Genomic DNA, 24,961 nt, shown 5'->3' with positions numbered 1-24,961 from the left:
CAAGTTGTCTATTTTTGTCTATTCTCAAGAAGATTTTCTTCCTGGTTGAGAACGACAGCAGCCATCAGACATATCATCACACTCCCATTGGACAACTGGATCTGGCTGGTGCCATCGGCAGAAAACATATGCACTTTTTAGTTTAACAACGCGGCTGCATTTGAAGTGTAGGGCATACAGAAGTGCCGATACACATATCATCTTTTAAGCATGCATCTCTTAATAACAAGGAGTGGCCGAAAGTATGCATTCAATGTGTTTGAAGTGTGCGCATGTGAGTTTGTCTGTGTGTTTATAGTTATGTTTGTGTGCAAGGGTTATGTGTGTGTCGGTGTGTATGTGTGAGTGTGTATGTCGTTTTGTGTAGTTGTGTGTGTGTGTGTGTGTATGTGTGTGTGAGTGTGTGCGTTTGTGTGTGTGCATGCGCATGTGTGTGACTGTAGTTATGTGTGCGGTTGCTTGGGCGTGTGTGTATATAGTTATGCGTGTCTGTGCTTGGATGCATGCGTGTTTATGTAGTTATGTGTGAGTGTGTGTATGTATGCATGTGTCTGTGTCTATGTTGTTGTGTGTGTGCGTGTGTGTGTGTGCTGAGTTGAATGGCAGGTCTTAAGAGAGTGTGTGTGAATGTGTCCCGGCCAGATGAGCCGGGCACATAACTGGGTTTTACGGCCAGCTATGAAACGGCCTGTCCTGGATGCTACATTATGGGGTGTTGGGGCCTCTCTGGTCCAAGTGTGTGTGCCGATTATCTGTGGGTCTGTGTTAGCGTGCATGTCTGTGCATGGTATTGTATGCTTAGTGTGCCTAGTGTGTGTGTGTGTGTGTTCTTGTCTGTGAGTGCATGTAGTGTGTGTGTGTGCGCGTGTATGTGTGCATGTAGTACGAATGTAGAGTGTATGTGTGTTTATGCATTTATCTGTGTGAGTCTGTGTCTGTGTGTGTGCGTGCGTCATTTACCTGTTCCTATCTGTGTACATTTATGCGCATCTGCGTTACACCTGCATATATGTGTGTGACTGTGACTGTGTGCATATGTGCGGATGAGCGTGTATAAGGTGTGACCGTCGGTGGGAGTGGAGCGGGGGCGACACCCATTGTTTGCTCAGGACAGAGAGCAATCTCCTGGGTCAGCTGACCTCCAGCGCTCCCTCCCGTTCAATACTGCATCGACCTGTGCTTCCTTCAACTCTATTCTTCTCAAGTGTCTGCTCTCTCCACCGCATGCATTATGGATGCCTTCATCTCCATGCATGTGTGTGTAGCAGGCGTGTGGTTGCCTACGTGTTTCTGTATTTTTGTATATGCCGTAAGGTGTGTTTGTGTACGCAAATATGAGTATCTGCGGTGCGTGTGTGTATTTATGTGTCGATATGTGCGTGTGTGCGTGTGCAGATGCCTGTGTCAGCCAAATTGAGTTTGTGTGAGTGTTTGTGTGCCAATTGGTGTGTGTGTGTGTGTGTGTGTGTGAGTCAGTTATTTTATGCAATGATATTTGCACATGAACCTGTGTGATTGTGTGTGTGTGTGTGTGTGTGTGTGTGTGTGTGTGTGTGTGATTGTGTGTGGGTTAGTTTGTGTGCATATGAGTGAGTCAGTCAATCTATGCGTGTGCACATTAACCCGTGTTTTGTGTGTGTGTGTGTGTGTGTGCGCATGCGTGTATGTATATGTGTGAGTAAGTCAATCTAATACATGAGCACATGAACTTGTGTGTGTGTGTGTGTGTGTGTGTGTGTGTGTGTGTGTGTATATGTGTGTGTGTGTGTCCACCACACAGGGGCCTATTTCGGGCCCTTCACCTGTTGGCCGCGGTGCTTTCTAGAGAATGTGTGAGAATAGGCGGTCGGTCCGACACTGCCAAGGGGAGATTAGGAGGCCCCTATTTTAGCTGGGAAAAATCAGAGGGATGCGGCCCCCCCCCCCCCCACACACACACACACACACACACACACACACACACACACACACACACACACACACACACACACACACACACACACACACACACACACACACACACACACACACACACACACACACGATTCTCTCTCCCCTTCCAAGGCACTGAGCTCCAGCCCACCCCCCCCACCCCTTCTCCCCTCCCCCCTCTCCCCCCCTCCCAGCTGAAGCGGGTTCCACTGACTCCATCAGGCAGCATTTGCCTCGGTGGGATTCGACCGGGACATGGGGAGGCGGAGAAACAAACACACACTCTCAAAGTCTATGTTTGTACGTGTGTGAGATTGTGGGTGCCTGGGTTTGTTGATATGTTTGGGACTTTGTGTGGGTGTGATCATGATATTATGTGTGTGTGTGTGTGTGTGTGTGTGTGAGTGTGAGTGTGTGTGTGTGTGTGTGTGTGTGTGTGTGTGTGTGGCTATGTGTGTGTGTGTGTGTGTGAGAGTGTATATTAATCAGTGTACAGTGTGCGTGAGTGTGAGTGTGAGTGTGAGTGTGAGTGTGTGTGTGTGTGTGTGTGTGTGTGGCTATGTGTGTGTGTCTGTGAGTGTGTGTGAGTGTATATTAATCAGTGTACAGTGTGTGTGTGTGTGTGTGTGTGTGAGAGTGTAAGTGTTTGAATATTTATCTGTGTGAGTCTGTGTATGTGTGTGAGTGTGTGTGTGTGAGTCTGTGTGTGGCTATGTGTGTGAGCATGTGAGTGTGTTAGGTGTGTGTGTTGCTGTGTGCGTATGTATCTGTGTGTGTGTGTATGTGTTAATCTGTGTGTGTCCACCGCGGTCCAGAAAGGGCATTAGTGTGTGATACACAGTGTGACCACAAATGTTCCCGTAACGGGAACATCTGCATGCTTCCTGATGGCCGGATGCTAGGGGAGGGGGGGGGGGGGTAGGGATCTCTGGTGGCTGATCTGCCGCTGAGATGCTCACACACCCAAGAGAAAGGGATGGAGAGGGTGGGAATAAGAGTGATATAAAGAGAGAGAGAGCAACAGATGGAGAGAGAGAGAGAGAGAGAGAGAGAGAGAGAGAGAGAGAGAGAGAGAGAGAGAGAGAGCGAGAAAGAGACATAGAGAGAGAGAGAGAGAGAGAGAGAGAGAGAGACAGAGACAGAGAGAGAGAGAGAGAGAGAGAGCAAAAGGAAGAACGAGAGGAGAAGGGAGAGAGAGATGGAAAGAAAGAGAGAGAGAGAGAGAGAGAGAGAGAGAGAGAGAGAGAGAGAGAGAGAGAGAGAGAGAGAGAGAGAGAGAGAGCAAAAGGAAGAACGAGAGGAGAAGGGAGAGAGAGATGGAAAGAAAGAGAGAGAGAGATGGAAAGAAAGAGAGAGAGAGAGAGAGAGAGAGAGAGAGAGAGAGAGAGAGAGAGAGAGAGAGAGAGAGAGAGAGAGAGAGAGCCTTGTTCCATGTCACCTGTTGGAGGTGATATCCATGTAACGTGGTGTGTGTGTGTGTGTGTGTGTGTGTGTGTGTGTGTGTGTGTGTGTGTGTGTGTGTGTGTGTGTGTGTGTGTGTGTGTGTGTGTGTGTGTGTGTGAGGTTGTTAAAGGGTCAACGTGGTGCTAACCCCCCCCCCCCCCCCCCCCATCTTTCCAGAAACACGTGTTGTCTCTTCGTGTCTGATCCATCACCTGTCAGACGGCGAGGACAGGAACCCGGACCCCCGGGTGGGCTGCCGAGTACCGTGACGCATCCTGCCGCACGCGCACACACACACACACACACACACACACACACACACACACACACACACACACACACACACACACACACACACACACACACACACACACACACACACACACATTCACATACAGACACACACACACACATGCATACACAGAGAGACACACAATCACATTCACATACACACACATTCACACACACACACACACACACACACACACACACACACACACACACACACACACACACACACACAAGCTCCCATCCACCGGAAAAAACGACATTTCAAACAGTATCCCCGTTGCACCGGCGATGCCAAGGACAGGACGTCACGGCTCCTCAGCCTCTCAACTCTTTCATCGACGGTGTGTTCACTCACTGTATTTGAGTTATATATTTCAGTATTTTATCATGGCTCATTCCTTCTCTTGTAATTAATCTGCAACCCTTTCATTTGTAACTAATTTCCACTACTGTCCTGTACTTTCTGCCGTGTGTGTGTGTTTGAGGACGTGTGTGTTTTTGTGTGTGTGTCTCTGTGAATGTGCATGTGTGAATGTGTGTGTATGGTTATGCATGTGTGTGTATGTGTGTGTTGGTGTTTACTATCTAAGGCGGTCCGCACACACAGAACAGCCAGACAGGTTGACTCAATATATATATATATATATATATTGATCAAATCTAAATCTAATTTCATGCAAGATTGCAATGCAAGGTGCATAACAATGCAATGAAAATAAGGAAAAATGTATAAATTAATAAAATGGATTTAGAGAATGCTGGGTTAAATAGGTATGTTTTAAGGTTTATTTTAAAGGTGTTCACAGATTTTGATGCATATACATTGTACGCAGAGTACACCTGTTTCTATGAAGATCCTTAGTGTAGGCCTACTGTTGTTTTTCCCTTCTGGCAAATGTACTTATGTCAAGTCGCTTTGGATAAAGCTAAATGTAAATGTAAATTTAAGTACAGAATATGAAAGAAATCGATTGATATTTTTCTATGCGTCTGTGTATATTACATACATTTAATTTCAAGAATATAAAAAGTCTAGTATCAATAAATGAAATAAGTCAAATAATTGAATGAATTCATATTTCATCATAAAATAGAAAATAGAAAAAAAAAATAGAACTATCTGATGATGGACTATGTTTTGAAGCAATTCCGGCCTTTTAAACTACAGGAGGCATTATCTCTGCTGAGCACACAGTTGTACACACACTCTCTTTAAAGCGTCCCTGAGTGGGAGAAAAGCACTTCATAAAGTTATTATTATTAAGAGGAACACAAAACCTGCGCTGTGTTTATTTGGCCGGTGAAACCCTGCCGCGCGGACCGGCCTTTTGATCCGAGCCCATCGATTGGTCGAGGAGGGACCTGACAGTCTGTGATATTGGATAGCGCTTTACTAATCTTTTGTGTATGCGGTCGGAGGGAAATAAGGCCGTAACATTACCCCGCTGCAGGCCACGTTTGCCCGGGAAAGACTGCTGATGGGTATCTGTGGTCGGGGCCACCGCGGCCCAGACAGCGCTGTTTTGGGCTCGCCAAAACAGTCGGGGCTCTTTGTTCTCCCCTCATTCACAACGCCGCGGAGTGCGGGGATTCTCAGGGGGGGGGGGCGAGCTAGCGCTAACGTTAGCATGGTGTCGTGGTTCAGTTTGTTGTGGGGTGGATGGCTTCCATTTTGTTATTTATTGTCGTTTAGCTTTTATCCGACTTACTGGGATTTTTTTGTTTGTGTTTTATTGATTTGGTTATTTTGAGGGCACACTTATTTTATTGAAACACATATTCCAATCAAATTTATGTTTCATATTCCATTTTTTTCTCTTTGTTTAATTTAGTTTCACATTAAGGGAGACAAATCTGTTTACGTGACAAAACTTTTTGGGAAAAAAACACCATACCAAATCAAACTGAACACTAAGTAAGTCCAGGTCTAAATGGGTCCTATCTCCTCATCTGAATCTAAGTATTTACTACCGTACAGTCATCCCGGGGGTAACAGTGCCCCCGGTAGCCATAGCCAACCAACGCTGGCAACCACCGCTGACAGCATAACTTGTGGGAGTTATAATTACATGAGAGTTTTTCCATTCGGCCCGTGACCTTTCATCGCACCCAGCTGGACGCGGAGATGAGAGCCAACAACAAGCCAGTCTCTCTCTGCTCCCAGCGCACCGGGCTACGCTCCCAACCGCCTGTTTGTTAAGCCCGGGCGCAGGGTATCAGCATGTAGTTCCTCTAACGGCCTCCAGGCGTTTCATGAGGTCGGACGCAGAGTCGACCGCCGCCGTATTACGTCAAGAAGAAGAATTGTGGTTTCGTCCTCGTAGAACAAAGCTAGTAATTTTTCTCTGCGTTCAATCGAGGATCTCATTGGCCGGTTTATCGCAATGTTATGTATTTAGCGTGGCCTCATTTAAACCGTTTTATTTAATGAAAATATTATTACGGAATATTAACGAGTTATGGCCGTAGTCTATTGCGAAGCGGATGTTCAAGTCCCACCCTCAATGTGCCAAATATGGGTAGTGTCCGCTGCATGTTGCAAAGATCTCAACCAATAGCGACGCTCCGAAGAAGGCAAAGCTCCATCTACAATTGAATTAAGGGCATTAAGCAACCACTTTAATCAAAGCAAGCAAGGCCGCAGTCAGCTCGTCGAGTGCAGTTAGGGTGAGGTGTCAGGTGCTCAGGTACACCTCGACGCGGAGCCGGGGATCGAACTAGCGAGCTTCCGGTGCCTCCTGCGCTTATCCGAACCCATAGCTACATCCTCCTGACGGCCGTGTGTGAACCAACGGGCCACGCCCCGTCCATATTGTTTACAGTCTACACTCCCGACTCCAGTCCATAGACAGACACACACACAGAAACACACACACACACACACGCACACACGCACACACGCACACACGCACGCACGCACGCACGCACACAAAGACAAACAGACACACATACAAAGACACACACACACAGACAGACACGCAGACACACAGACACACACACACAAACGCAGAGTTCCAGAACGGAGACGGAGGACAGAAGGATCGATTGGGCCAAGCAGCCCGGAATCTACGCTGTCTTCCAGAATGCGCGTTTCCTTGTGTTCCTCAGTGTATGTATTACAATACGTATGGAGGCAGCCATGAACTCACTACCAGACATGCACACTAACGCACAGACGCACCCGCACTGAGGCGATTGATCCGAGCTTAGCTCATCGGCAGCCACTAATCCAGGGGTGTGGTGCGTGCGCACACACACACATTCACCCTCTCGAACACACACATAGGAACGCACACACACGAACGCACGCACGCACGCACACACACACACACACACACACACACACACAAACACATTCTCTCTAACGCACACGGTCCCTCTCTCTCACACTCTCTCTCACACACACACACGACTCTGTCATAGACTCACACACTCACACACACACCCACGCTTACACACACACCCACACACACAAACATGGGGAGACACTCACCCCATACATATGCGCAGACACACATGGCCAGACAAACATATCAAAAGACATCCATGCACACAGACTTACACACACAAACGACCCCAAACACACACACACACACACACACACACACACACACACACACACACACACACACACACACACACACACACACACACGCACACGCACACCCACCCCTGCGGGCAGTGTCAGCTCAATCAGACATAATACACACGCAGAGCCGCTGCGGTGGCATTAAGCAGATGAGGGCAGTCGGAGGAGAAGACAGCCTCACCATCTCTTCCTTCATCAATTACCTAATTGTATTTACTGTCTCATTACGCCAATCACAGTCCCTGGTGCCCTGCACTGGTGGCACACGCACAGACCTAGACACGCACACACACAGACCTAGACACGCACACACACAGACCTAGACACGCACACACACAGACAGAGAAACACACACGCAGACACAGACACACACACAGACAGAGAAACACACACGCAGACACAGACACACACACAGACAGAGAAATACACACGCAGACACAGACCCAGAAAACCACACACACACACAAAGATACTGACAAAGACACACAAACAGATAGAGACAAAGACAGATAGACACAAGCACACACACAGAGACACAGACCCCCCGCCCCCCTCCACACACACACACACACACACACACACACACACACACACACACACACACACACACACACACACACACACACACACACACACACACACACACACACACATAAACATAAACACACACTTCGTTATCAAACACACCTACGGTCAGTGATGTCCTGAGCTGTCCGGTGTGTTTGATATAATTGTTAAACACGACATAGGAAGGGGGGGGGAGTTCCCCTCTCGGCCCAGCCGTCTGGTGGTCACTCTGCGAGTTAAAGACCACAGGACAGGCGTGGGCGAGATCGGGGGAGGCACGCCCTCGCTGAAACATAGATAGCATCGGAGAAACCGATACACGCTCCTAAGTGATCCCAGCTGCGTGACGCTTATCTTATACTATGTACGCTATGATGTAATGTTGTCCGCTTATTGAATATAGACTGGAGAGGGAGGGACAGTGGAGAGAGAGAGGCCAGAGAGAGAGAGTGAGACTGAGCGAAAGAGAGAGAGAGAGAGAGAGAGAGAGAGAGAGAGAGAGAGAGAGAGAGAGAGAGAGAGAGAGAGAGAGAGAGAGAGAGAGAGAGAGAGAGAGAGCGAAGGAGAGAGAGAGAGAGAGAGAGAGAGAGCGAAAGAGAGAGCGAGAGAGCGAGAGAGAGAGAGAGAGAGAGAGAGAGAGAGAGAGAGAGAGAGAGAGATTGAGCGAAAGAGAGGAGGAATGTTGCTAGGCAAGATGTCACTAAACAGCTTTTCATTCGTGCCACAAGAACACACACACGGATAACGTTTGTTCGAGTTAATTGCATCGCGACATCCATGCAACCCATTGAAACACAGACGTAGGCTCCCCAAAACAAAAGACAATCAAAGTATTCACAAAGCTTAAAACCCAGCGGATCCAATATGGCCTCCTCCCGTCCATCGCTCGCTCACACGCTCACACGCCTCGCGTCCCCCTTCGTCCCAACACATCCATCAGTTTTTAATACAGCGTAGCCGACCGCCGCCGCCGTCTCCCGCTCATTGTCTCAGGATTAGGAAACACTCATGATGGAAGGGCTCGCATCCATCTCCCCCCTCACACCGCCACCCTCTCCTCCTCCTCCTCCTCCTCCTCCTCCTCCTCCTCCTCCTCCTCCTCCTCCTCCTCCTCCTCCTCCCAGCCATCCAACACCACTGCGGCGCTTCAAACGACCCCTTCTCCTGTTCACTCAGAACACCGTCACCCTTCAGACCTACTGCCCGCCGGAGCACCCACTCCGGCCCTCCTGGTGGTGCCGGTGGTGAAGGGGGTGGCGGTGGTGGTGCGGCGCTACGTCTGACCAGTGGCGGACCACCCGTGGGGTCCTATAGAGTCAGATTCTCCCCCTGTCCGAGAGTGCCGATTGTCCCGCGCTCAAGGGCTTAGCGTGCGCCGCGACAGACAATAGCCGGTCGTGCCGCCCGTAAGCATGCGCTAATAGCCGCAGCTTTGCCCCTAAGACAGCGCTATGTGTTCTGGCTTAGGGGGTGGGGGGGGGGCACAGGGCTGTTGTTATGGGGGTACTCTGAATAGAATGGAGACATCAGGCAGAGAGAGCAGCGGAGGGGTGTGTGTGTGTGTGTGTGTGTGTGTGTGTGTGTGTGTGTGTGTGTGTGTGTGTGTGTGTGTGTGTGTGTGTGTGTGTGTGTGTGTGTGTGTGCGTGCGAGTGTGCCTCCGATGAGTTCGGGGACGGACCTCGGGGACACCTGACCCGTGATGTCATCGGCCCTTGAGCTGGGCGGGGTCACGGCCTCCACTGCGTAGCGACATGAAGGTAGGCGAACGCTCAACGCACAATACACACACACACACACACACACCCCCTTTGTGATGCTAGCCAGGAGCTAAGTGAACGTGAGCTAAGTGATCAGCTAATGGCGCAGCAGGTGGGGCCGCGGCTTCCTGCCGTGATCGGTGTTGTTGGTATTTAGTCGTATGTGTGTGCGCGTGTGTGTGTACGTGTGTGTGTGTGTGTGTGTGTGTGTGTGGATAAACACAATCTTTAATTAACGTATAATGGTTCCCACGGCTCGACACAAAACATTCAGAAATAACTCAGTCTCCTCTGTTATCGGCTAGACCTGAACTCTCTGATGCCCTGCGCACACTAACACACACACAGAGTCACAGCGAAAGACACACACACACACACACACACACACACACTCACAGCGAAAGACACACACACACACACACACACACACACACACACACATACACACAAATATAGACCGGAACACACACAAACACACACACAGACACACACACAGACACACACACACGCACACAGGAAGGGAGTTGGGGTGTTCAGAAAGCATTTAGCGGATCAATATGCCAGGCCAGGGAGAGGGCGAGAGATACAGATGAAGACAGAGGGGAGTGAGAGAGAGAGAGAGAGCGAGAGAGAGAGCGAGAGCGAGAGCGAGAGCGAGAGAGAGCGAGAGAGAGAGAGAGAGAGAGAGAGAGAGAGAGAGAGAGAGAGAGAGAGAGAGAGAGAGAGCGAGAGAGAGAGAGAGAGAGAGCGAGAGAGGGAGACCGAGAGAAAGACAGACAGACAGACAGACAGACAGACAGACCGACAGACAGACAGACAGACGGACAGAGAGAGAAAAAGAGGGAGCGACAGAGGAAGAGGAGGAGCCTCCCCCCCTCCCCCAAAGGAGGGAGAGTCCTGAGGGAACAGCGTGTGCTTTCCTAGAGTACTGTTACACTTCTCTCCTTAGTCAGACTGGGACCAGGAAGGACCACCTCAGCACTTCCTCCCCACCGCCCATCCATTCTGAACACCCTGAGCAAGCCGGGGGGGGGGATATGGAGCATGATGTCACTTCCTTTAGGGGGCTTCGCTATCTCCCTGCCAATCGTGTTGTCAGGAGCCGACTGGGGAACCAGGGGACGGGGACTGGCAGTGGAACGCGGAACAAGGAACACCGATGTCGTTGTACCATGTGATCTCCTGCGGAATTGGCGGGGAACGTGTATGTGTATGTGTTTCAGTGTGTTTCTGTGTGCGTGTTTCGTTGTGTGTGTGTGTGTGTGTGTGTGTGTGTATTTCGGTGTGTTTGCGTGCGTGTGTTTTCGGTGTGTGTGTCTGTGTGTGTGTGTGTGGTGTGTGTGTGTGTGTGTTTGTGTGTGTGGGTGTGGGTGTGTTTGTGTGTGTGTGCCACTAAATATAACATTGTATACATACATACTGTATATATAGATGGATGTTTTTAGAATACACACAAATCCCAATACATCGCCGTGCCGCACACAGGCAGCCCTTCCCTCTCCAGCGTTTACAGCGCTATATAACATCACTGGATCGTATTTACAACATTGTTGCTCCTTAACGACCGGCCTGGTCTCTAACGAGACACACGGCCCCGCCCTCAACCTCAGCAGAGTCCGAGGGCCCCGCCCACACCTCCAGACAGCGGAGACCAGGAGACAAGTGGTCACTCACCCTCCTTCAGCATGCCCACTTTGAGGCACTTCATGAAGCGGCAGGCCTGGCAGGACTTGCGCCGCCTCTTGGTGATCTCACACTCGTTGGTGGCCGGACAGCTGTACTCGATGTTGCCTGCGGAGCGCAAGGGAATGACGTCAATTCATTGATATATCTATATATGCAGAAATGAAAGAACTTAATTTGAGTATCGTCAAAAAAATGTACCTCGCAGTTTTTCTCATATTTATAATGTGTACGTACAATTTTACTTTTTCACTCTCTCTAATACACACACAGAGACACACACACACACACTCACTCCTTCTCTCTCTCTCTCACACACACACACACACACACACACACACACACACACACACACACACACACACACACACACACACACACACACACACACACACACACACACACACACACACACACACATTCTCTCTCAGATGCATTCTATCTCTCTCTCTCTCACACAGACTTCAAATTTACTGTTTATGATTTCATATTTTCTACTATTGAGTTGTTGCTAAGGCACTTTTAACCCACGGAGCCAATTTGGATGAAAGGTGCCTCTGGTCGATTTTGGAAACATCCCATAAAGCGAGTAGGTAGGGTTCAGGCTTCGTGCTCAAGAGCGCCAATACCTCGGGGGAAATCGAACCCAGAACCTTTGCACAGTGAGTCAACGACCTATACACTACACCGTCCAGCCCCTCATGTTTCACAATAAAGAGGCAATGAGAAACACCCCCCCCACCCCCACCCCCTCCACCACACGAAAAAGAACACACAAGGTCGTTCAAACAGCACACACGCACCCACATGTACACACACACACACACACACACACACGAGACAATGACACACAGAACACACACACTGTCCCAAGGTGACCGGGCGCGTCGCTCGTGAAAGCGCGGAGGGTTTAGTGGCGTCCTGATGGGGGGTGACGAGAGCACCTTCGCCGCCCCCTGGAGCTCCGCCCCTCGCTTTTGATTCACGGCTAAATTAGCGCCATTAATGCCAGCGCGCCCTGTCCTCTCCGCCGGGCTCCGCCGCGACCCCTTCCTCTACCTCACATCCTTCTTCACCTGAAGGCTGATGAGTACAGCCCCCCCGTCAGCCCCCCCACCCCCGACCCCCTCGTACGATCGGAACAGCGCCGTAATGCGATTTGGCCGCGCGGCCGTAGCGCCGCCGCATTATGTTGAGCTAGCCGAGACGCTAGCAGAGAAGCTAGCCGAGACGCCAGCAGAGAATCCAGCCGAGCCTCCATTTTGAACCGCCAAATCTGTCACCCTTCTTTGTTTCCGATACACGATCTTCAAATCTCCTCAAACCACCGTAATATCAAATTGATATAAAACATACTATGCACAATTAAAAGCATGCAAGAATAATTTTTTAAAACTTTGGATTAGATATCTCCTTCACCTTTTCCTCCCCGCGCGTTTTCCATGGTTTCGGTTTCACTCACATCACTTCGCTCTCTCTCTCGACACAACACTTTAGCTTTGACCTCCCCCCAAAACCCCCCCATGACAATACCCTTCCTGGGACGCCCTGGCACGGCGTGATTGAACGCTACGACACAATGCCCCGTAACGCTGAGATGTATTAATGGCTCCTAAAAACAACCCACCAGGTGTTGTCTATTGCAGATCTCTCCACCTCCACCACCACCACCACCACCACCAGCACCACCACCACCACCACCACCACCACCACCAGCACTCTCGCCCCTCCCCCCCCCCTCTCCCTCCCCCTCCCTGGTGCTTGGTCAAGGAGAGGGTGCCAACATTTGTCAGGCTCCCTGGCATGGATGTTGTCAGGCGGGGTCACATGGTCGGCGAGGGGCCCGTGGCGGCGAGCCAGGAGCTGGCAGAGGGAGCCGGGGTGTTTTGGGAGCTCGCTAAAGTCATTTGAAGAGAGGTTTTAACCGGAGAGGGGAGGGAGGGGGGGAGTGGGGGAGTTTACGGCACGGGTACAAGAAAACAATAAATAAAAGACTGGGTGGAAGAACAAAAGAGGAGAGGGCACTAAAAAAACAATGATGTTGTTTTTTTTATGAAATCTTTTGTTTCGGATTTTAGGGGAATGAAAATACACATCTGCGTTAAAGGCACTTGACAATGTTTTATATTCTTTTGTTGCCCGATTTTAGGAAAAATAAATATTTAATCATTGTAAAATAATGAAGTGTTCCTCATTTGTTGAAGAGGACTGACACCCAACAACAAACTCCCAAAAACAAACTCGCCTCACACCACCAACTGCCAATTTGAAGTTTGATTTGTGCCTTCGCTCCTCGCACCTTTCCTCCCCCATCGCTCATTTATTAAAAGTTACGACGCGCAAAAACACGACGAACGCAGAACAACATGCAACACCTGCCGTCGGCGCTGCGCTAAAACGAGACGGTAGCTCTCCCCTGCGCCGCGGCGGCGGCGGCGGCTAGCGCGGTGTGGTGGCGGCGCCGCGACCGCAGCGTGGGTTGCTGGGTGAGCGAGGCAGGATACAGGGGGGAGGGGGGAGGGGGGGGGGGGGGGGGGGAGAGAGAGAGAGAGAGGAGAGAGGGGACTGGTTTACAACAAATTACCCTGAATAGCCTAAATTGCTCTCCCACTAAAAGCTCACTGTTGCCGTACCCTCTTAGTTAATCAGCTCCTTTGTCGTCTCCCTCCCACTCCCGGCCTCTCCTTTATATATCTCAGAGGACATTTCAACCACCGTCCCCTTCCTTAACCTCTCTTATTTTCCCTCTAAATGTTGATATATTATTATGCCGCGCTATTATCCCCGGGCCCGTCCCGCCAGTGCTGGCCGTCTCCTCGTTCACCTCCTTCCCAAGGCCGGGACCCCCCCTTCCTGATTACCATTCCATTAAGGAGGCCTTTGCTTTCACTCAATGACCATGTCCCTCAGACGCCCCCCCTCCTACCCCCGTCCCCGTCCTCCTACCCCCGTCCCTTTCTCTTCCATTTAGAGGACTCCTCAGTATTTCTCCTCTCCTGTCCTCACCTCTCCCCCCTCCTCTCCTCCTCTCCTCTCCCCTCCTCCCCAGTCTACCCCTCCACTACTGCCATCCTGCTTCTCTTCTCCCCTGTGCTGTCTTCTCCTCCTCTTCTTCTTCTCTCCTCACCCGTCTACTCCTCTCCCCTTCCTCCTCTCCTCCCCAATCCCCCTCCTCCATCTCCTCCTCCTTCACTTCTCCTGTTCCCAGGTGGAGGAGGCTCAGTAGTGCCTCAATCACTCCTCCTTCTCACAATCTCTTCGTCAAACACACCTTGTCCTCCTCCTCATCAGCTCTTTCTCCTCCTCCTCCTCCTCCTCCTCCTCCTCCTCCTCCTCCTCCTCCTCCTCCTCACACACACACACACACACACACACACGCACACACACACACACACTTCTCCTGCTCCTCAAATGCTCCTCCTCTCAGACCCTTCTCCTCCTGTCTCCCGGTGAATGGCCGGCTCCTTAATTACCGTGAGCCAGCTCTGATTGTTATTGACTGAGCGTCTCTCCGGGCCCCGGGGCCGGATGACGGACACATGAGGCTCGTCACAGGGGCCCGCCCCTCGACGACGGGGGACAAGAGGAAGGAAGGAAAGAAGGAAGGAAGGAAGGAAGGAAGGAAGGAAGGAAGGAAGGAAGGAAGGAAGGAAGGAAGGAAGGAGGGAAGGAAGGAAGGAAGGAAGGAAGGGAGGAAGGAAGGAAGGAAGGAAGGGACGAACGAACGAACGAACGAACAAACGAACGAACGAACGAACGAAGGAGAAAGAGTAATAAGAAAGAAAGAGAAAAAAAAGAGAAAAGAGACAAAGAAAGAAAGAAAGAAAGAAATAGAAAATGAAGTAAGAAAGGAAGACAGGAAGTAATAAAGAAAGAAATGATGAGGGAGATGGACGGAGCACGGCGAGACAGTAAAACAAGTGGTGTGTTTGTCCTTAGTTGTGTGTCTGCGCTCCAGTCACATGCACAGACTCAAACACACACACATTATAATGATCCTCGTTTGACCCAGGCCAATCAAGTCTTAGCTATGAAATTCTCCCGACAAACACGGTTGTCGGGGCAGAATCGGACACAAATGTTAGTCCTGTCTCTCATCGGTCCGCATCAACAGCCAATCGGTTTCCACTAACTGCTGCGTCCCGCCCCCCTCACAATCAAGACAGCTGGGATATGAGAGAGAGAGAGAGAGAGAGAGAGAGAGAGAGAGAGAGAGAGAGAGAGAGAGAGAGAGAGCAACGGCAACTGAATGATGGGCTCGCTGCCTCGCTCACTGACAAAGTAAATATTCACACACACAAGCACACTGTCCAGATCTGTATCTGTTGATGTTATTTTAGATTAATATTAAGTCATAAGCATTAGTTTACTGTAAATTAACTGTTAATAAATTGTTAGTTTATTCTTTTGACTGTGTCAACTAATCTAAATGAGTGGTTAATGATTATACTTATTATAAATTGTTAACAAACATTTTTATGAAACCTTTATTAATCCAGCTATTCTCATTGAGGTTGAGCAATAAGCAACACAAGGACAGGTAACATATACACTATACACATAGCCTCTTATATGACTCACCCGTGGGTGACAGACCGAAGGAATGAATGTGCGTGTGTGCCTGCGTGTGTGTTCCTTCCCCGTGCCAGATGTACGGGGTAAGTTCTGGCCCCCTAATCACTGTGCTGTATCAGCGCACACAGGTCAGACCAGGTCGGATCCCCACCATGTGTGACCTTTGACCTCACAAGCGTGCCTGTGTCTCAGGTTAACATGCCTTCCTGGCTAACTAGTATCGTGTTAGCCACAAAAACAGGGCTGCGGGGTGATCTTCCTCAGGCAGACTTGGTTGGACACAGTCACCAACAGACACACCTTTCACCAAGCGAAAGGTGAAGCAAAAATGTTGTATTTCTCTATTTCCTTTCCATATTGTGAGAGTGTAATCTGAGCCTGACAGCGGCTAAAAACAAGCACTTTTAGAGGACGGACATTTCCGAGTGGTTCTCACCCCAATGTATTACACTGCAGCACGTTTATTATGGCCTGCAATTATTTCTGCTGAGTTCTCGCTAAAATACTGATTAAAGACTAATTAAAGAATTATTGTCTGCAATCGTCCCTTAGACCCAAAATGATCGGAATGGTTCTCGATTTAACGTTTTACTATCTTACCCGATGGTTGCATCAGCTGCACATATCGACTTATCTTCAATTGCGTGAAATAAAAAAAAAGCCTTCGATGGTATCGATAAAGTTGCATTGAACGACGGCCACAACCTCCCATCAGTGTATATAAAAGAAAAAAAGAAAAGTGACGGTATCGATAAAGTTGCATTGAACGGCGGCCACGCCCACCTTGGATGGTCCTCTTGAAGAAGGCCTTGCAGGCCTCGCACGACGCCACGCCGTAGTGGTAGCCCGACGCGATGTCCCCGCACACCAGGCACAGCCGCTTGGGGATGGCGTTCAGCATGTACTCGCACTTGATGGGCGAGTCGTCCACCATCATGCCGCCGACGCCGCCGCCGCCGCCGCCGCCGACACCCCCCAGGACCGAGCACTCGTCGTAGCGCCGGTGACACCCCCCCGGCCCTCCTCCTCCTCCTCCTCCTCCACCTCCTCCCCCTCCTCCTCCTCCTCCTCCCAGCATGCCCGGGTTGAACATGGGCGGGGAGTCGAGGGCGTGCGAGCGGCCGCTGATGTTGACGTAGCCGCCGCTGGCGTCCGAGTTAGCGCTGGGGCTGTGGTGGCTGCCGGTGTCCACCAGGGAGGAGGAGGGGCTGGAGGGCTCGGTCTTGATGTAGGAGCCACAACTCGAGGTCAGGTGACGGTCTTCAGAGGGCATTCTGCTGAGCATTCTGGGTAAATAAACACACAGAGAGACAGACACATGTTATTTTGTGTGCAAACTGAGTTTTCTAAATTTAAGTATGCGCTGAAGTATCTCAGAGTTTTAAACAGTTGAACACACACACATACACACAGACACAGACACAGACACAGACACAGACACACACACACACACACACACACACACACACACACACACACACACACACACACACACACACGGTTATATTTCTAAATATCATGTTCTATGAACGGTAGCCAGTAAGTAAGTACACCCTGAAAAACTTGTTGTCAACATGTTTTGGGGTACATGCCACTAATGCCTAATCATGCTTTTGTCGGCAAGCACTCAAGAGCTGTAAAGGTCAACCACGTACATCTTTTAAGGTGTCAGGTGTATCCAGATAAACCCACAGTCTACCGTGGAGAACATCGCATCTGCGCATAACCCAAGACAGCTCGTCTGCCTGTCTAGTAAAAACACATCCTTCCCCACAGCCTCTTTCAGCCGAGACCCCTCATCCGTCCGTCTCGGTTTCTTTAAGAGCAGACGGTTCGCTCTCACAACGCCGCTAAAGACTCAGATATCCCAGTCGCTACGCAGATGAAGTCGAGGACCCGCTCATTAAGGGTGCCCGCGTCGAACGCCCGGTGATAAACCGCGGCGGGACCGGCCCGTCTCTCTCTCTCTCTCTCCGGCAAAAACAGCCTCGGCTCCATACGTCTCTGACAACGGCGGCCGAGCGACTTGGTGCCGTGCCAGCAGTAAATGAAGGAATGAAACCTCAGTCTGGGAGGGGGGGGGGGGGGGGGGGGGGGGTAATGGACCCAGGGAGGTGTGGTAGTCGCCGCCTGCAGGATGGACAAGAGGTGGGGGGTAATACACGACCCGATCAATAGTCCCGGTTGCTACGGCAATAGCCGGTGCCAGGTTACAGGGTAGGACTTAAGAGGTACGGCGGGAGTGGAGGTGGATTTGTCGGGTGTTGCAGGAGGGGGGGGGGGGGGGGGGGGGGGGGGCTCGCTTCCCTCCAGATCTTTGTCAGGGATTTAGGATACCTGAAACTGATTTTCGGTCTGGTTTAGGAGCAGTGTGCCGTCTTCCGTTTCGCCCCGAGCCCAGACTGGAATCCATACGTTACACTGATGTCCTCCTTTTGTTCGAGTTTTGGGTGTCAGTGTTAAAATCTGGCATGGTTGTCCCGTTGTAAACTGATATTTATCAAAGATATAATAAACGAGGCATAAGATCAAAACTGAAAAAGGCTGGGATTGATACGGCCTTAAGCGAATGCCAATGAGTGCGCTCAGCATCCCAATGTTTTTTTTGGATGGTGACGTCTGTCATCTATATCCAAAGTATTACAATGTACAGGCAATTACTCAAATGTCGTTGTTTTTCCGTACTACAGTGAGCCGAGGCTAAATCCACGCGGCAAAAAGTTCAGGCACACCAAACACATAAGGCTTACACTCCTATGAGGTCGGAAGGTTAGAAAAGTTATGAGACAGGCAACAGAATACGTGTTTCAGTGTCTCAGTGAAGCTCAACTGCTCCTCCACTACCACATCCACTGTTTCGACTCTTCGCTGATTCCCTCTCACGTTAACTCTAGCCCCGCCTGTGTTTATGTACAAAGGGCAAAACCCCCGACAAAAAACAATGGAGTCATCCGGGCCCCCCGACAACATGAAACCCCCCTCTTAACTGCTGGGGGCCAACTGGTAAAGAGAGGAGCCGTGGCGGGCCCCGGGGCCCTAAGATCCGATCTATCGATCCTCTGCTTCCTTCCTGTTTCAGATGAGCCATGAAAAAGCGAAGCCTCACTCTCTTACGGGGCCCAGACGTTCCTTATGCATTTTTAATAAGGCGGGGCCGGTACGCCCGGTCTGGGGCGAAGCGATGCTGCTTCACGCAGCCGGGCTGCTGGGTCCAAAGACCCTCCGCGCACGCCCAACGCACGCCCAGCACACACCGCCGTGAGGGGGAGGAAGGTTTGAGCAAGGGAGGGAGGGAGGCAGGGAGGAGGAGGACTTCAGAGGTAAGTCGGGTTGGTAGTCGACTCGGCCTAACGGGAGTCAGTGGGACGGGTTCTGTTTGTGCTGTGAAAGGGTAAGAGGGAGGGAGAGGGAGAGGGAGGGAGGGAGGGAGGGAGGGAGAGAGAGAGAGAGGGAGAGGGAGAGGGAGAGGAGAGGGAGAGAGAGAGAGAGAGGAGAGGGAGAGGGAGAGGGAGAGGGAGAGGGAGAGGGAGAGGGAGAGGGAGAGAGAGAGAGAAAGACAGAAAGGTAGAGAGTGCGAGCGATGGAGAGAGGGCGAAGGAGAGAGGGAGACAGAATGAGAGAGAGACAAAGACAAAAAGAGAGAGAGAGACGGCGAGAGAGAGCGAGAGCGGAAGCCTAACAGTTAATACATCATTCCGGATCCCGTCCCAGCCAGATAGAGGAGGTGTGTGTGTGTGTGTGTGTGTGTGTGTGTGTGTGTGTGTGTGTGTGTGTGTGTGTGTGTGTGTGTGTGTGTGTGTGTGTGTGTGTGTGTGTGTGTGTGTGTGTGTGGGGTGGGGGGGTGGGGGCTGCTCCCTGTGGAATAGTACATTGTGGCGTATGTAAAAAGTAGTTCACTCCACAGTTAGCGAGCAGCCACGCTAAGGGAGCGGTTTGTTCGTTGGGTTTAATGGAAATTTCTAATGGGTCCTCTCAAATGTGTCGACGTGAAATAATGCACCAAGCACCGCCGAACCTGGCCGACTGAAATAGCTCCATAGTTTTTTGCGAGTTAGTTCCCAGTCCCCCCCTACCACCACCACCACCACCATCACCATCACCACCACCAGCCCTACCCAACTCTATAACCACCACCACCAACACTACCACCACCACCAGCACCACCCTCCTCCACCAGCCCTACCCACCACCAGCATCCCCTCCACTAGAACCATCATCACCAGCACCACTTCTCCTAACCCACTACCACCCACCAACACCACCCTACCCAGCAGCACCACCTTCGCTCCACCACCGTGTCACAAAGGGTACTGACGTGCCATTTTACGATGTCAAGCCAGGACAGTGTCAACCATGCACTTGATGATTAAGAATAGCCACCAATAAACACGTGTGTGTGTGTGTGTGTGTGTGTGTGTGTGTGTGTGTGTGTGTGTGTGTGTGTGTGTGTGTGTGTGTGTGTGTGTGTGTATGCATGAGTGGATTTGGGTGGATGTGTGTGTGTGTATGGATATGTTTGTGTGTTTGTGTGTGTGTGTGTGTGTGTACATGTGTGTGTGTAGAAATGCAGAACTCGTCTCCCCTTCGCATAATCCCTACACTCACCTATTTCCTCTAATATCTCACTTTAAACACACATTACTTTACGATCACGACTCAAAGCTTAATATACACATTTCCAGCAACATTCCACAGCGCACACCAACGACCTATCCACGTAGACTCAAAATATATTGTAGAAATCTGCCCCCCCCCCCCCCCCCCCCCCCCCCCCCTCCCATATTTCACACTGTATCTGTCCGCTAAGTGGAAATATTATTGTGTGGGGTTAAACTTGTATCACCAGACCTGGACGTAAATCACGCCAGCGTAACACATTGGAACATGGAGGACAGAGGCAAGGAGCCATGCATGAAATTAGTTCATTAATCTTGCTATGATAGGCTGTCCCTGTTTGAAGCAAAACTCTATCAGATTTTAACCCAGTGCCCCCCCCCCCCCCCCCCCCCCCCCCCCCCCCTCCCGCCTCCTTTCTATCCCGCCCGGCAACTAGATTAGCATGTTAGCAGAGTATTAGCCAAGAATGAGCGGGAAATGGATGGAGGACTCTCGTTTGGAGAGCGATGGTGATGAGTGTGAGTAGTTCAATAAAAATGTGTAGTCATTTCTGCAAAGAAAGAACGTTTACTTATCTACAACAGAAATGTACAATTAAAAGATGAATATTAAATTGTTTGTGTGTGTATCTATCTATCGTCCTATATAGATAAATATAAAAAATAATATATATATATATAAATATATTTATAATTAATATTAAGTCATATTTAGTTATTTTATACCTGATGACCAATGCTGCATTAATCCAGTTTCATTCTTAAATCGCAAAGAAATATTTTGCGTTATTCTGCAATGCGCAAGACATCACAAACTTTTAAATGCAAAATACACTGCACACAATGCATGACCAATACATTATCTCTCGCCCTCACCTTCTCCCCCCTTCTCTCTCTTTAGACACACACACACACACACACACGAACGCACACACACGAACGCACACGCAAAACTTCCAGCATATGGCTTTCTCAATGTCATTGCCACAAGGAGAGATTGCATAGATTTCCCACATGGATGATGTCTCTTTACCTGGAGTCTCAACCTCCATCTACATACACATCAACCACCTCCAGGAAATTGCTCTCCCCGCAAAGTCAAACACACCCCTAACTGCTTTTAAAAAGGGGGCTGGAGGGGGGAGGTGGAGGGGGAGGTGGAGAATGGGGGTTACAGGGGGGGGGGGGGGGGACAGTGGGTGGAGGGGACGGAGGACGGAGGATGGGGGTCCAGAGAAGGACCCAATACTTAAGCCGTCATTGGGAATCAGACAGGGACCCGGGAGGGACAGTTACGCTATTGATTTCATAAATAAACAGAGATGGAACATCGATCCTAATGTTATTTTGCATTTCAATTACTGCCCAGAAAAAGTAACCTTCAAACGTCTGATCCTCCACAGTAATAACATCCACTGATAATCACGGGCAAGTCTAGTCGGCCGCAAATTGGCTTTTCTCTCTCTCTCCTTCTGTGTATTTCTCTCTCTCTCTCTCTCTCTCTCTCTCTCTCTCTCTCTCTCTCTCTCTCTCTCTCTCTCTCTCTCTCTCTCTCTCTCTCTCTCTCTCTCTCTCTCTCTCTCTCTCTCTCTCTCTCTCTCGTTTAAAATGTGTCAATGACACAAGTTGAGGCATCTGCCTAATGACATTAAAGCGCCGAGTGAATTGGAAAAGCGGCGCTCCCAGGCTGATCCCTGCTGGCGTTCCGGTCAGAGGATGACACCACGCAAATGAACACCGAACTCAGTTCACTATGGACGCACACGCCCTCACCGCGCAACGCCGCCATGACACCCATTCAATTACACACGCCCGCCAAACACACACCCTGTCACCGTCGCGTGTGCATGAGTCTGTCTCCTTATTCTTTCTATGAAGAGTTAGGAAATGCCAGTGTGTGTGTGTGTGCGCGTGCGTGCGTGCGTGCGTGCGTGCGTGCGTGTGTGTGTTCGCGTTCGCTTGTGCATGTCCGTGTGTGTTCTTTCCGAAACGATCTGAAGCGTTCTATGTTGTTCAGTAGTACTTGTAGTACCGTGGTAGTATTTGTAGTAGTACCTTCTGTACTTTGTAACAGAAGCACGGCTATTATTCCGACAGCGAGGCGTGGTTCATAGGGAGGCGTCCGTGCGTGGCCTGATGGACCCCAAGTCCTTGAGCGCGAGCCTCGAGCATACGTCTATCTCAAGAGAGGGGTCGCGACCTCTAAAGTTATTCCGCCTCCTGTGATGCCGTCAAAGACACACACTCGCACGCATGATTGTACGCACACACACACACACACACACACACACACACACACGGCAATTTCATACGCAGGCACGCATACACACTGACATAAACATATGCATGAAAATACACACGGAAAAACACACACGGACACGCAAATGCACACAAACAAGGACATGCACACACGCACAGACATGCACACACGCAAACACACACTCTCACACTTCGTGGCATGGTTTCTCTAACTAAGAACAAGGCAGGGTTATGAAATAGAAAAAAATAATAAAACATGTACCTCAAAGTTGGATATTTCCCGTTTAAAAGTAATCTTAAATTCAGAATGTTATTTTATATATGTTACCCCAAAACGTACAGTTCTTTCAGAAGCATGGCTCTGTTCATGTGAGATGGCAGGAAGAAAAGAAGAACTATGTTATGTTTTATTCCCAGCACCTGCTCGGCCCGTCCGTCAGGCCAGTCATAGGTTGGGCTGGCTTACTGTTACCGACGGCAGTTCCACCCACTTTCACTGGCTGTGAGGCCCACCAATCAATCTTACAGCAGTGACAGGTCCCGCCTCCCTCTGGGACCATGCCTTAATCCATTACATTCTTCTACGGAAGGAAACTGAAGAAATAAGAGGGTGTCCATGATGGTGTCATGTTCATGCCCTACTGTGTGTGAGATACAGGGTGTGTTAGTGGACCATACAGTCTAAAATATTCAGCAGAATCACTGTATTTAAGTGTACTTTAGGATTGGCAGGCTTTGCCTTCAATTTAGATGTGATTTTTTTAGTGTTATTCTGCTGTTTTTCCTTTTGGATTTCAATGTGTATGGAAGTCATGAGGGTAAATATTTTGGAAGAGCTGTTTGCAATAGTGGCACACATCTCCTGGATAATACATCACTGGTGTCAGTATTTACATCCAGGCAATATTCTTTGTGTATCATTTTGGAAAATGTGGACACTCAAAATGTGTTAAATTAAAAACAGTAATTTTGAATTCAAAAAAGCTAAAAAGAAAGTGTGTAAAGACCCTAACTCGACAACTAAAGCAACATGTGTTATTATACTTAATCTGTATTACTTGGAACAGAAACTACTCAACTATCCTGCTAACTACTATAAACCGTTATAGATATATATCTAAACCGGATACATGGTTCACAGTCAGAGGTTTCAGTGATACAACACAGCTAATATTAGACCCCGGCTTAGTGTGTTGTTCCATGGGCGTGTGTGTGTGTGTGTGTGTGTGTGTGTGTGTGTGTGTGTGTGTGTGTGTGTGTGTGTGTGTGTGTGTGTGTGTGTGTGTGTGTGTGGGTGTATGTGTCTGTGTGTACGTGTGTGTGTTTCTTTCCATGTACTTTGTTCAAACACTTCATATTATCTGCCTGCCTATTCTTGACTGACAATACAAAACTTTTTTGGATTATTGATTTAATATATATTATCGTTATAAGTGTATTTATATATAAATATTATTAAGAATATATATATTTTAAATGATGTCTATAACATTATTAATAATTAATAATAATTATTACTGATATCATTAATATCATGGGAGATGTGAATCACAGTTTTGTAAAAAAAATTGCCCGATTGATAAACTAATTTATTTGCGTCGTTCCCCGAATAAAACATATTCCAAACCCTATGGCGTTCCAACACTACAATCCCAGGGTCGGTTCCTCTGATAACCGCATCACCAGGAATCTACAACAGGATTCCTCAGCCGATCCTCAAACAGGAGTCTCCTCACAGGAGAGTCATCTCCAGCGTTCGTGGATGTAACGCAGAGGTATGTTCCGCCGTTTAAATCATCCGCCCTCGCATGGCATTGTGAAGCCCACGTAACGCTGTGGCGTGAGAAGTAAAGACTGCAGACAGCGGCCTTCTCTGCCTTGAGCTAACATCAAGCTCGATCCTCCGGGGAGGAGTGGCTAGGCCGGGTGCTGGTCTTACAGTGACACCCAACACCACATCTGACACAGACACTGTTTAAAAAAGCTAATTAAGATTACATTTAGGTCTGTGTCGCTGTTATAAAATGTGTTAATTTTATTCAGCAGTAGTTGTATTTCAGCGAACACTCTTTTGTTAACATTTGCGGTTTAGTTGTTTGTTTAAAACATTTGATGTAACCTTGTGGTGGCCTGAATCTATTAAAGAATATGTACAATTTTAACTGTCAGGATGTCTTAAGTTTTCGTTCTAATTATTATTTCTTATTCATCAATACTATGTTATATATTTGTCTATGGAACAGAATCA

The 24,961-nt window shown here is 49.3% G+C and overlaps 1 protein-coding gene across 1 annotated transcript in view; it reads right to left on the bottom strand.

The window, feature by feature from the left end:
• Positions 1-24,961, bottom strand: part of esrrgb (estrogen-related receptor gamma b) — a 49,707-nt gene that overhangs the window by 21,349 nt on the left and 3,397 nt on the right. The window contains exons 2-3 of the mRNA XM_056581029.1: positions 16,622-17,124; positions 11,255-11,371 (exon numbers count right to left, since the gene is read on the bottom strand). Coding sequence (XP_056437004.1) covers positions 11,255-11,371; positions 16,622-17,124 — 620 coding nt within the window. The remainder of the gene's footprint in view (positions 1-11,254; positions 11,372-16,621; positions 17,125-24,961) is intronic.

Source organism: Gadus chalcogrammus, chromosome 21, assembly GCF_026213295.1.
Source record: "Gadus chalcogrammus isolate NIFS_2021 chromosome 21, NIFS_Gcha_1.0, whole genome shotgun sequence".
Lineage (NCBI taxonomy): Eukaryota > Metazoa > Chordata > Actinopteri > Gadiformes > Gadidae > Gadus > Gadus chalcogrammus.
The sequence above is the reverse complement of the archived record's forward strand: the minus strand, read 5'-3'. Positions and strand labels throughout refer to the sequence as shown.